Source organism: Melospiza melodia, chromosome 27 (genome assembly GCF_035770615.1).
Source record: "Melospiza melodia melodia isolate bMelMel2 chromosome 27, bMelMel2.pri, whole genome shotgun sequence".
Taxonomy (NCBI): Eukaryota; Metazoa; Chordata; class Aves; order Passeriformes; family Passerellidae; genus Melospiza; species Melospiza melodia.
The window spans coordinates 10,559,540-10,573,022 of NC_086220.1; the positions used below are offsets into that span (position 1 = coordinate 10,559,540).

The 13,483-nt window shown below is 62.2% G+C and overlaps 1 protein-coding gene across 1 annotated transcript; it reads left to right on the forward strand.

Moving 5' to 3' along the window:
* Nucleotides 1-1,305: 1,305 nt before the first annotated feature.
* LOC134430049 (digestive cysteine proteinase 1-like) lies at nt 1,306-8,313 on the forward strand. Its single transcript, XM_063177521.1, has 11 exons — nt 1,306-1,427; nt 2,515-2,574; nt 2,809-2,901; nt 2,978-3,150; nt 3,843-4,086; nt 4,206-4,398; nt 4,488-4,681; nt 5,243-5,334; nt 6,731-6,892; nt 7,467-7,656; nt 7,970-8,313. Exons 1-11 carry the CDS (start codon nt 1,376-1,378, stop codon nt 8,155-8,157), a joined length of 1,641 nt encoding a protein of 546 aa, XP_063033591.1. The 5' UTR covers nt 1,306-1,375; the 3' UTR covers nt 8,158-8,313.
* Nucleotides 8,314-13,483: the final 5,170 nt, after the last annotated feature.

The following is a 13,483-nucleotide window of genomic DNA, read 5'->3' on the forward strand; positions in this document are numbered from 1 at the left end:
TCATTGTACCAGCCGGCCCCGCCGCTGCGGATCGCCCTCCGGGTCACCCCCGGGCCGCCGCGGGCACCGCAGCCACGGCGGGAACAGCGGCAGGGGCTCTCGGGTCTCCAGCAGCACCGGGAGACACCGGCGGGGATTGCCGGGCTCTGCCTGCGGGGATTCACGGGCGATGTGCGGGTCCAGCCCGTGCCGCGGCGGGGCCGCCCACACCCGTCCCCAAACCGGGCACAGCCTCCCCGAGACCCCCGCCCATCCCCAAACCGGGCACAGCCTCTCCGAGACCCCCGCCCGTCCCCAAACCGGGCACAGCCTCCCCGAGACCCCCGCCCGTCCCCAGAGCCTGGCACAGCCTCCCCGAGACCCCCGCCCATCCCCAAACCGGCACAGCCTCCCCGAGACCCCCGAGGGAGCGTCCCCGGCTGGGCACAACAAAGGGACATCAAACTGAGCACAGAGCGCTGTGGCCCTGCAAGGACAGGAGCAAGGGGCCCGTCTGGTGGCAGGACACGCACAGAGCCACCCGTCCTGCTGGCACAGGCTCTCGGGGGCGGTGAGCAGCCCACCATGCCTAGGGAACGGCAGGTAGCTCTGGGTTGTGTTCCAGGGGCGTCCCACACGTCCCCCCAAGATGGGGTGCAGCTCCTATGTGGCTCAAGCCAGTCCTGTGTCCATGGATTGCCCCCTAGACATCAAACCCCTCATTTACCCCTTGTCCTCATAAAGTTGCTGGTGGGATGACCCCAGGATTTGTCATCGGTCACACCAAGCCACAAACTTCAGTGAGCTCTGGGATTGGGGTAAACCATGCAGACCTCTGAGTGCCCCTGCACCCTGTTTGAGCCCCCCGCACCCGGAGTGATCCCCCTGCACCCTGTCAGAGCCTCCCCAGCCCTGCCTGAGCCCCCTGGAGCTGGCTTTGTCCCGGCTCTGCCACACTGTCCTCCCTCACAGCTGGAGTGGGATCCTTCCCATCTCTCCAGAGCCTTCCTCCTCCTCCTCCTGCTCCTTGTCCTGTAGCTAGCCCTCAACTTGTCACCTCCTGACTCATCCTGAGAGGGAAGGAAGCCGGGCTTGGGGGTGCCCCACACATCCATCCCTGCACCCACCCCGAATGCGGCTCGGGGCGCTCTGGGGCTCATCCCGCACCCCCCGCACCCCCCGCGCCCGCGTTGCTCCATCCCCGTCCGCGGGGCCCTGCCGGGACACGCCGAGCCCGGGGCGCCCGTCCCCCGCAGGCACCACCCGGTGCCGGCTCCTTCCCTCCCCGGGGAGGGCCCGGCCGCCGCATTGGCTCCGCGGGTTTCGCTTAAAGCCGCCGGGAGCCGGGATCGGGACGGGAGCGCTCCGCTGGATCGGGGTCTCTGCCGGGGCTGGCATGGGGGCGCTCCGCTGGCTCCTGCTCTCGGCTCTCTGCGTCGCCGTCCGGGGTGAGTGGGACCCCAGCCCGGCGCTGGGGAGGGAGGCGGGGGGACCCCACCAGATCCGCTCCCGCTGCACTGCAGGGCAGGCTGGAGTCTGGGGAAGTGGTTTTACTGCTCGTTGGTTGGGCCCCAAAATTTGCAGTTCCTCCAAGACACAGCTGAGACGGGCGGCATAGAGGGCAGGTGCCTTGAGGGCTTGGTGGGGCTGGGGGAGTGAAAATAAAACTTATTTAAGGCTTTAACCCAAGGGGTTTAACCCAACCAGGCAGGACAGCCAGGTGTGAGGGGACAGAGGTGGCGGCCGTGTCCCCGTGGGACCCCCCCCTTTCTGACAAAGGGACCCCCCCCTTTGCTGATAAAGCCCAGCAGGGCTGGGAGGCGGCTGCAGCCGCTGCTGCCGGTGGGTGCCCCGGGATGGCGTGTGGTGGGCACCATGGCACAGCCGGGGCTGCAGCCGGGGGTCTGTCCGTCCCCGCCTCCCCAGGGCCGGGGGCAGGGCTGCTCCCGGCCCTCCCGGGCGGGGCAGGCGCTGTCTGGGTCCGGGCAGGTGCTGCCGCTCGCTCCCGGCGAGGAGGGAGGGAGGAAGATGCTGAGGGAGGGAAGGGCTCGTTCCCAGCGCTTGTGTTGGCGTCGGGTTGCACAAGCCGGGAGCCCGGGGGGAGGCTGGGGAGGTCACTGGAAGACGCCAGGCAGGACCGGTAAGGTCCCTGGCACCCCTCAAACATGCCCTGTGTGGGGGGACAGCTTGGCTGGGTCCCACCGTGGAAATATTCCAGGCCAGGGCCACCAGTGTTGGGAGTGACACTGGGGCGTCACCCCAAGAGTCACGCAGGAGCTGGGGTTCCCTGGGGGTGCAGTAGTGCAGGGCTTGCTGCAGTGGCACGGCAGGCTGTGGCATGGCGCTGACCCTGGAGGGTGTCCGTGCCTCAGCGTCCCTTGGATGTGCCTTTGGATGAGCTCAGGAAGCTCTTTTGGCCAAGGAGGGAAGCCCCAGGCTGCAGGGAAGGGGGGCACTGTCCTGGCAGCCTCCCATCCCCATCTCAGCTGGGGGACACACACAGAGCCCCCTCACCCTGCCCTCTCTGCCTTTCAGGACAGGACCATGGGCTCTCCCGCCCACCCCCTCAGTTCGGCTCCATCTACCATGTCCGAGGTAAGGGGACCCCACTACCTGCCCATAAGGTGGGGACCCCCAGCCCTGGGGGGGAGCAGAGGATGCTTAGCACGGGTCAGACTTTGGGCAAACCGGGGCAGGCTCCCTCAGCTGGGTGCCCTTCCTGCCCCATCACCCCTGGGGCACTGTTGGTCAGCTGTGGGGCTCAGGGAGGGATGCCAGGGTGCTGAGGCTTGGGCTGAGCTGTGTCCTGTGCCGGGGGCTCCTGTGCAGGGGTCATTAAGCTGCCCTACGCCGAGATTGAGGAGCCCTTTGAAGCCTGGTACAACCTGACGGGGAACAAGAGCCGGATCCAGTACTACGGAGGTAGGAGGTGGCACCCAGCTGCGCCCACCCTGCACCAGCAGGGCTCTGTGCCTCAGTTTCCCCTTGCCTGGCACAGGGCAGGTGATAACCTACCAGCTGGCAGCGGTGAAGCCCTATGGCATGAGGTACAAGATCACACCAGAGACGACCGAGAAGGAGGTGAACACCAGGAAGTGCTTCCAGCTGCCCGGCTCCAAGGAGGACGTGGTCACTGCTCAGAGCGTCTTCCCCAGCATGAGGGGCTTTAAGGTGGGAATCCTCAGAGCCCAGACCTGCCCTGCCTCCCAAAGCATCTCCGGGCTCTGGGACGAGGTGCTGGGAGAGCTCCTCTCTGTCCGAGGCCTGCAGGGGGCTGGGGCTGGCCAGGACCTGCCCCGCAGCCTGGGGTGCAGGGAGGGTCACTTCCCCACCCGCATCGGGGCCGCACTCCTGGCTCCTTTCCCAGCCCCAGCAGCCGTGTTGGGACGTGTCACATCCCACACAAACGTTGGCATTTCAGCATGGTTTGGGCAAGCCTCTGCACGGCAGCTCAGCTCCTGCCGGCCCCAGCCTGCGCCAGGGCTGGGCACAGCACGTGAGCAGCGGGGACAGCAGCTTGTCGCTGAGCTGGACACATGCCTGCGTGGCGAGAGCTTGGAAACACGCAGGAAAAACCTGAAATCTCTTCAGGTTTTTGGAGAAATGGTGCAGCCAGACTCCCTGCTGTGGGTGCACAGATTGCTGTGCACAGTGGAGTGTCCCCAGGGCACCGCTGAGCCAGACGGGGGGGTCTGCCCTGTGTTGCACCCCATATCCTTCCCCCAGTTTCCATCCCACGCATGGCTGTGCGCTAATAGCCATGGAGCCACTGGATGCAGCCAGAGAGCACTGGGCTGTGCAAAGGGGCTGGCTGGCGGCCTGGGGGAGGTTGGGGTCCCCTCCCTGAGGCCGTGTCCCCCCAGTTCCTGCGGGAGGAGTACTACGAGGGCCGGTACTGCGCCGTGTGGCAGAACGTCACCCGCTGGGCGCAGAAGAAGAACGTCTACACCCTGTGGGTGACCAACTCCAGCTGCGGGGTGGCCCCCGTGCACTATGAGATGCGGGGGTACAACAGCCTGCTGGGCTCCCACTACGACAAGTATGAAATTGCCTACACTGACTTCGACAACAGCTACCCGCCCTCCGTCTTTGACCTCCCCGTCAATGGTGAGCCAGGGAGGGGCTCCCCGTCCCATCTGTGGGGCTCGGGCTGACAGGGGCCTCTCCTTGTTCCCCCATCCCGTCTGTGGGGCTCGGGCTGACAGGGCCCTCTCCTTGGTCCCCAGAGACCAAGTGTGGGGTGCTGCCGGGTTCGGTGGCAGAGCACCGCGTACTGGCAAACCCCATGGAGGACCTGGTGGGCCAGCACCAGCCTTGGGCTCACCGTGTTTTCCACGAGTACCGGCGGCGGCTGGGGCGGCGCTACGGCTCCGCGCGGGAGCTGGAGCACCGGCAGAGCATCTTCGTGCACAACATGAGGTACGGCTGGGGGATAGGGACCCTCTGGGGGTGCTGTCACTCTGAGGGGCGGCGGCGGGCCCAGCTGGTGCCGTCCCCACCGTGTGCAGGTTTGTGCACTCGCGGAACCGCGCCGCGCTCTCCTACTCGCTGTCCCTGAACCACCTGGCCGACCGCACGCCGCAGGAGCTGGCAGCGCTGCGGGGCCGCCGCCGCAGCGGGACCCCCAACCGCGGGCTGCCCTTCCCCACCGAGCTCTACGCCGGCATCATCCTCCCCGAGAGCCTGGACTGGCGCATGTACGGTACGCGTGGGTCAGGGAGCACCAGGGCCACGGAGCCCCCTGCTCCCCATCACTGCACTGAGAGCCTGTGGGACTGGGCTGTCCTTGGGGTGCACCCTGTGAGGCTGGGGAGGCACTGGAGCAGGCTGTGCAGAGAAACCAGGGCTGCCCAAGGCCAGGATGTCCAAGGCCAACCTGGGACAGTGGAAGGTGTCTGTGCCCGTGGCAGGGGTGGAACCAGATGCTGTTTGAGGTCCCTTCCAACTGAAACCATTCTGTGTTTCTAAGACTAAAGCAGCTGGGTCAGCACTTGGCCCTGAATTCACTCTGGTGCCCTAGGGACAAATGTGACATCTGAAGCAACATCTGCCTTCACCCATGTCCCCTTCAGCTGGAAGTGACACCCCCAGAGCTTGCCCCTAGCCAAGGGTGGGGGTCCCAGGTTTGCTAGTGCATTTCCTCCCTTCTCAGTTAGCACTGAGATCTGGCTGTGCTGCCTCTGGACCTCAACTCCTGCCTCAGTTTCCCTTCCACCTGCCTCCATCCCTCGGTGCCAACTCAGTTTCTCCTGCCCTGCCCCAGGTGCTGTCACGCCCGTGAAGGATCAGGCTGTCTGTGGGTCGTGCTGGAGCTTTGCCACAACGGGAGCCATGGAAGGAGCCCTCTTCCTCAAGGTGGGAGCAGGGCTCAGCCCCACGGTGTGGATGGGAGCGGGGCTGAGCCCCACGCTGTGGGATGGGAGCAGAGCTGAGCCCCACAGTGTGGGATGGGAGCGGGGCTGAGCCCCACGGTGTGGGATGGGAGCAGAGCTGAGCCCCACGGTGTGGGATGGGAGCAGAGCTGAGCCCCACGGTGTGGATGGGAGCAGAGCTGAGCCCCACGGTGTGGATGGGAGCAGGGCTGAGCCCCACGGTGTGGATGGGAGCGGGGCTGAGCCCCACAGTGTGGGATGGGAGCGGGGCTGAGCCCCACGGTGTGGGATGGGAGCAGAGCTGAGCCCCACGGTGTGGATGGGAGCGGGGCTGAGCCCCACAGTGTGGGATGGGAGCGGGGCTGAGCCCCACGGTGTGGGATGGGAGCAGAGCTGAGCCCCACGGTGTGGATGGGAGCGGGGCTGAGCCCCACGGTGTGGGATGGGAGCAGAGCTGAGCCCCACGGTGTGGATGGGAGCAGAGCTGAGCCCCACGGTGTGGGATGGGAGCAGAGCTGAGCCCCACGGTGTGGATGGGAGCGGGGCTGAGCCCCACGGTGTGGGATGGGAGCAGAGCTGAGCCCCACGGTGTGGATGGGAGCAGAGCTGAGCCCCACGGTGTGGGATGGGAGCAGAGCTGAGCCCCACGGTGTGGATGGGAGCAGAGCTGAGCCCCATGGTGTGGGATGGGAGCAGAGCTGAGCCCCACGGTGTGGATGGGAGCGGGGCTGAGCCCCACGGTGTGGGATGGGAGTGGGGCTGAGCCCCACGGTGTGGATGGGAGCGGGGCTGAGCCCCACGGTGTGGATGGGAGCAGGGCTGAGCCCCATGGTGTGGATGGGAGCGGGGCTGAGCCCCATGGTGTGGATGGGAGCGGGGCTGAGCCCCACAGTGTGGGATGGGAGCGGGGCTGAGCCCCACGGTGTGGATGGGAGCGGGGCTGAGCCCCACAGTGTGGGATGGGAGCGGGGCTGAGCCCCATGGTGTGGATGGGAGCGGGGCTGAGCCCCACAGTGTGGGATGGGAGCGGGGCTGAGCCCCACGGTGTGGATGGGAGCGGGGCTGAGCCCCACAGTGTGGGATGGGAGCAGAGCTGAGCCCCACGGTGTGGGATGGGAGCGGGGCTGAGCCCCATGGTGTGGGATGGGAGCGGGGCTGAGCCCCATGGTGTGGATGGGAGCGGGGCTGAGCCCCACAGTGTGGGATGGGAGCGGGGCTGAGCCCCACGGTGTGGATGGGAGCGGGGCTGAGCCCCACAGTGTGGGATGGGAGCAGAGCTGAGCCCCATGGTGTGGGATGGGAGCGGGGCTGAGCCCCACGGTGTGGATGGGAGCCTGCAGGGGGCCTGTCCCCATCCCTGGGCTGTGTCCTCCCTGCAGACCGGCGTGCTGACCCCCCTGTCCCAGCAAGTCCTCATTGACTGCTCCTGGGGCTTTGGGAACTTCGCCTGCGACGGGGGCGAAGAGTGGCGAGCCTACGAGTGGATCAAGAAGCACGGGGGCATTGCCAGCACCGAGTCCTACGGTACCTATAAGGGCCAGGTGAGGAGGCCCTTGTCCCTGGTGGCCTTGCCAGCATCTTGGGGCTTTAAAGCCGTGGTGGGACCCACCTGGATGTGAGTCAGAGCACTAACAGGCTCTTGAGATGAAGATGTCACCTCGTCCCCAAGGCACCAGGCTTCTGTGGTTCACAGTACTGTCAAAGCCAAGCCCCAGGGCTCATCCAGGCTGTTTTGTCACCGTGTTGCTCAGTTTCTCTTCTTGCAAAACAGGGACAAGGCTCCTCCACCTGTGCGTGGTGCCATGAGTCACTCCATGCCCCGGGGTACCAGGGACAGAGCAAAGCTGCCTGGGGATGGGGACGTGGCAGCAAGATGCAGGCAACAGCCCTGTGGGGCTTTGGGTGCAGAGCCAGCTCCCCACCCTGTGTCCTTGAGCAACTGGGAAAACAGCCCCAGCACCCTGGGCTTGGGAGGACAGCGGGGTCAGAGCCAGGGTGCTCTCGCAGCCCAAATTCCAGATCACTGCCTGCATCCGCAGGGTCAGGCCGGGGGGCAGGGTCCCAGCGAGGGGTCCCAGGGGTCCTGGTGACACCGTGTGTCCCCTGGCTGTGCAGAATGGCCTGTGCCACTACAACCAGTCCGAGATGCTGGCCAAGATCACGGGCTACGTCAACGTCACCTCGGGCAACATCACAGCAGTCAAAGCTGCCATCTACAAGCACGGCCCCGTGGCCGTCAGCATTGACGCCTCGCACAAGAGCTTCTCCTTCTACTCCAACGGCATCTACTACGAGCCCAAGTGCGGTGAGACAGGCAGCACTCGGGCAGGGCAGGCCCTGGGTGCCCAGGGAGATGCCACAGCACCTGGGAACCACTTTTGGTCAAGGGAGGGTTGGAGAGGATGAGCCCTGAAGTCCTCTGTAGTGCTGGGGGTAGCCCTGGGAGCAGGGCTGCTGTCTGGACTGGGATTACTGGGCAGGGATCTTGTCCAGGCAGGGATGTCTCCAGAAAGGAATGGTCTCTGTAAAGGGAGTCTCCCTGGACAAGGATGCTCCCCAGACAGACATCCCCAGACAGGAGGGCCCTTCAGTGACCCCTCCTGTGTCCTTCCCTGCAGACAACACTCCAGGATCTCTGGACCACGCCGTGCTGGCCGTGGGCTACGGGGTCCTGCAGGGAGAGACCTACTGGCTCATCAAGAACTCCTGGTCCACATACTGGGGCAACGACGGCTACATCCTCATGGCCATGAAGGACAACAACTGCGGGGTGGCCACTGAGGCCACCTACCCCATCCTGGCCTGAGCCACCCCGGCATGCTCAGCGCTCAGCCCTGCACCAGGCCCCTCCGTGGAACCATCAGGGAGCTGGGACACAGTGGGACAGCCCCATTCAGTGCTGGACGCAGGGCAGGACGGGGGCTCAGCACTGGGCTTGCCAATAAAGACACTGGAAAAATAACGGATGGCTTCTACAGGAGGGATTCAATTGCAGCTGTGCCCCTGTGCCCCAGGGACACAGACCCTGTCCCCAGCCTGGATTCCTCGGTCCTGTGGGAGCCCAGGGGCTCCTGGGGAGGGACAGTCCCACCTGGCAGAGCCAGCTGGCTCTCAGAGCCAGTCCCAGACACCCGGGGCCAGGGGAGCGGCTCTTCCCGCACCGAGGTGGAGCACAAACAACCCCGGGGATTTCTGCTGAGATGAGGAATTCCTGGCGTGGGGGAAGGCTCCTCCACCCTGTGCCCCACTGCCCGAGTGCCTGCTGCGGCTGCGGTGGGATCTTTGTCACTGGGGTTTGCCAGTGCCACCAGCCTGGCCCCTTCACTGCTGGGGCTGCTCCCTTTGCACCCTGGCTGTGGCTCAGCTGGGCTCCCGTTCTGGGCTCCAGCCATCCTGGAGAGCAGGATCAGAGCGCAGGGATACTGAAACAGGCTGGGCAGTTCTCCCTGCCTGATCCTGGTAGTCTCCCACCCTTTTGTGTGTGGGGTGCACAGGGGGTTTTGGGGTGTGGAGGGATAGAATGTAAGAAAATAAAGATGGTGCAGAAGGCAATCTTGCCCCTGAGGAGTTGCAGCTGTACTAACTACCAAGGATTAGGAACAGGCCTGCCCTTAAGAGGCCACACCTGTGACTAGTAAGGAAGAGTGCTATAAAGGAGTGGGTTAGCTGGTCCAGAGAGCTGGGGTTCTTGCCTGTGCTGTGAAGAAGGACTCGGTGCTGCATGGAGCTGCCCATGAGACATCACTGAGAAGCTATGAGAGCTTTTGAAATATGATGGTAATGTTGGGGTCCTCCAGAGCTGTCGCGCTCCTTCCATCTGTTCTTGCTCCAGAGCTTCACCCCAAAACCTTGCAGCCATGGAGAAGCCTCACCCTGAGCTGAGGGTCTGGTGCTGTTCTTGGGGTGTCCAGGCCACAGGTCAGCACAGTTCTGAGGTTCAGTTTGGGGGTTCTGGTGCCATTCTGGTGATGCCCACCCTGGGCAAGGGGCTGGGTTGGCAGCTGCAGTGGGCAGCCCAGCGAGAGCTGCTGGCCCTGCCAGGCTCTGCTCCCCAGTTCAAGAGCCCAGGTACAGCAGGCAGCTGGGAAGGGAACCTTGAAGAAGGGAAATGCCATCCCTGACTTGCAGCTGCATCTGCACGGGCTCTACCTTCCCCCAAATGGGGCTTTGATAGTTGAGAAGGGACATCCCCATGGCTGCACCTCAATTTTGTACGGCAAACCACAGGCTGCACTCCCCTCCAGGTGACACAGCTGCTCTCAGCACTGTGGCAGGTCACTGTATTCCCCTGTTTTCTTTCACTTGCTCACCTGCTTATTTGACAATTTGCTGATTGTTGAAGGGTCTTTAATCATTCCCAGCAGGGAGGCTGGCTGGAATTCGTGTCTGGGAGAGGAATGATCACTGCACAGGAATAATGTGGTTTATGCCGTGGGAGTCCAGGTCTCCAGGCCTTTGATTCTCTTGACTGCAGTCAATAAAACATGCTTTGACTTTCAGGGAACCGTGACTTTCAGGCTCCCCTTGGATAGGTGATGTCCTGAATTTGCTGCTGAACACAGAGCTGCAAGTTTTGTATCCCCAGGAAGCATTTACTGAAATTCTGCATTCATGGCATTAGGCATATCACAGTCCTGAGCGTGGGTAGTTCAGATGGCTGGGAACTTAAAAAACTATCTATTTATTATGTTTGAAAAAGGAAAAAATAAGAAAGTGCATACCTGAAGGGAGGTTTGCTGTTTGCAGAGCCAGATGTAGGTTCTGGCTCCCAGCCCAGCTGAGCTGTGACCTCCAGACTTCCCTGGACACCCAAACCTCAGAGTGGCTCCAAGTTTTGCAGAGCACAGCAAAGCACAGGCACTCTGAACCCTGCTATTCATTGGAAGCAAAGCTCTGCATTTAAGGTTTCCTTTGGGAGAGGCACCTTGCAGGAAACTCCCCAAATTTGATAAATTGGTGGGGAAATATCAGCTGAGGTTGATGTTTAATGGAGTGAGCAGTGTTCAGAGTGGGAGCTGAGAGGTTGGGACCCACCTTGAGAACGCCATCTCCCCCTTAGTCTGTGGGGTGGTTTGGGAGCTGCTGAGCTGAGCTGTGCTGGGCTCCAACCCTGGGATGGGGATGGCAGCTTTGGGGTGATCTCAGCTCTGTGCTGGACTCCAACCCAGGCCAGACAGGACATGGGGAGCGAGGCAACACAGAGGTCACCACCACAAGCAGCTCTGGGAGGAGCTCTGTTTCCAGTGAAACAGCTCCTCTGTGAGAGAGAGCATCCAGATCTGTGGGATCAATCTGTCCACACATGCAGAAACCCAGGGTGGGCTGAGTTTGCCAAGCTGAATTATTCTCCGAGGAAGGGCGGCTGGGATTTCATCTGGGTTTGGTTTCTCGCCCTGCCCTGGCTGTCCTGGATACAGCATTTCCCCCCGGAGGCAGCTGCAGACCTCTGTGCAGCAATGCCAGGTGGCCAGAAAATGTGCTCCAGCCCAAAATCTGGCTGCCTTTCCCTGCTGGATGAATTATCTGTGAAAACCTCTCACGGCTCGCACAAAACAAGGTAATTATTCAGCAGGCGGGGGATACGCAGAGCCAGAGTATGAAATTATTATCTGTTAGTGATTTACAGGGAGCCACAGACGGTGTCAAGGAACAGCAGCTGAACCAAACTTGCTTTGGCAACCTCGTGGCTCCCAAATGCTCCAGGCGACCCAGAGGGGCTGATGGAGAGCTCACAGATACTCCTGTGCCAGGGGAAGGGGCCCTGGGGGTCTGTGTCTGCCCAGGTGCTCCATAAAGGGGAAGGAGTGCTTTACATAAAACCCTGACATCTCAGGATGGCAAAGACCACGACCCAGGGGAGACTTTTGCTGTCTCACACAGTAACCAGAGATTTTTTTGGGGAACAAATAGATGTCCCTGTCTGTGGCAGGGCATTAGAGAGAGATAATCTTTACAATTTCCTCCAGCCCAAACCATTCCACGGTGAAAAGGTGCATCTGATGGATCAGAGCAGCCTTCTAAACTCCGAGGGCTTGGAGCTGCCTTGCTGCCAGTGTGGCTCTGCTGGAAAATCACCGAGGCAGAGCCTTTCCAAGCGTTTCTTCTCACACTTCCTTCAGTAGCAGCTTTACAAACTCCCTTCCTCAGCCAAATGCTTCTCCCTTGGCACCCGTGGCTGCTCTGGCAGGTTTGTTGCTCACATTCCCAAACCATTCCTTCTCCTTCAGCCCCAGCTATTCACCACTCCGTACCCCCCTCCCTGATCTTTAGGTTTTAATTGACAGGATAAGGGGGAATGGATTCAAACTAAGAAAGGGGAGGGTTAGATTTTATTTCAGGAAGAAATTCTTTGCTGCGATGGTGTTGAGGCCCTGGCACAGGTGCCCAGAGCAGCTGGGGCTGCCTTACCCCTGCAGGTGTCCCAGGCCAGGTCGGACAGGGCTGGGAGCGATGCGGGACAGTTTGAGGTGTCCCTGCCACGGCAGGGGTGGCACTGGATGCTCTTTCAGGCCCCTTCCCACCCAAACCATTTCGGGAGCCCGTGCTCCACCGTGGCAGAGCGCAGGCGGCGCTGCCCTCCCCAGGTGCGCTGTCAGAGCCCCGAAGCCGAGCATCCCCAGCCCTCCTCCTCCTCCTCGTCCCGCTGAGCCGCCCCCGGAGCACCCCGAGCAGCGAGGCGGGATCGTTCCCGCACCCCAGCTCTGCCTCCCGCTTCCCACCGACGGACATTTCCCAATCACAGCCCGGCATCCAGCACAATGCAGCTCCTGTCATGAAATTAAGGATTTCTCCTACACACAGCACATTTGCCCGGTGATTAAAACGAGTCCCCGAGGTAGCCAAGCACAGCAGAATTCCGGTTCATTATGCACACCCACGCAGCCAAGCTAAAAACCCAAGACACTCCCCCAGCCCTTCTTGGGAAAGCCTGAGCAGCTCGGATTTCAGCTCCAGCGCTTGCACCAGCCAGGACCGGGAATGCTCTGTCATCTGGTGTAGGAAAAAGGTAAGGACAGAAGTTTCCCAAAGGTTTAAGGTATCCCTTAAGGTGTGAGAAAGAGAGAAGGGTGTAGGAGCACAGGAACATCCAGCAAATGGAGCAGATCACACAACTGTGAGCAGTTGCTGCCTTCTGCTCATTCCATCTTGGATTTAGAATGAACTTTTAACACCAAAATGCCTTAATTTCCCCCATTTCTCAAAGCACCTGTTCTGTGTCACGTTGTACAAAATGACAACTACTTGACGAAAAAAAAGAACAGTTATTTCACATGTGCAGTGTATGATCTGTCCTTGCTGCAGCAGCTTGGGTCCAGCCTCACTCCCAGAATGGAACGGGGCCAAATCTCCTCCCTGTTCCCGCCTGGAGCTCTCCCAGTCTGCGGTGTGAGCACGGGGAGCGGCAGTTTGCTCTGTCCTGCTGCCCACGAGGGTGGGTCCGGCTGTGGAATCAGCCAGGCTGTGCCATGGGGCAGGTCCAGCTGTGGAATTGGGCAGGTCCAGCTGTGGAATCAGCCAGGCTGTGCCTGTGCCTGCTTAGCCCAACTTGGCCCGGCCCACCCAGCCCTGCTTAGCCCAGCTCGGCTCAGCCCTTTCTCCCAGCACTGTCCAGGCTCAGCTCAGCCCCACTCGACCCTGGCCTAGCCCAGCTCAGCTCAGCCTCTTTTCCCAGCCTTGGCCCACTTCAGCCCAGCCCAGCCTGTTCCCCGGCCCTGTCCATCCCGGGCTCTCTGTCCATGTCCAGCCCTGTCCAAGTCCATCCCGGCCATGTCCAGCCCTGTCCATCCCGGGCTCTCTGTCCGTGTCCCGCCCTGTCCATCCCGGGCTCTCTGTCCACATACAGCCCTGTCCATCCCGGGCTCTCTGTCCACGTCCAGCCCTGTCCATCCTGGGCTCTCTGTCCATGTCCAGCCCTGTCCACCCCGGGCTCTCTGTCCATGTCCAGCCCTGTCCACCCCGGGCTCTCTGTCCATGTCCCGCCCTGTCCATCCCGGGCTCTCTGTCCGTGTCCAGCCCTGTCTATCCCGGGCTCTCTGTCCATGTCCAGCCCTGTCCAAGTCTATCCCGGCCATGTCCAGCCCTGTCCATCCCGGGCTCTCTGTCCATGTCCAGCCCTGTCCATCCCGGTCCAT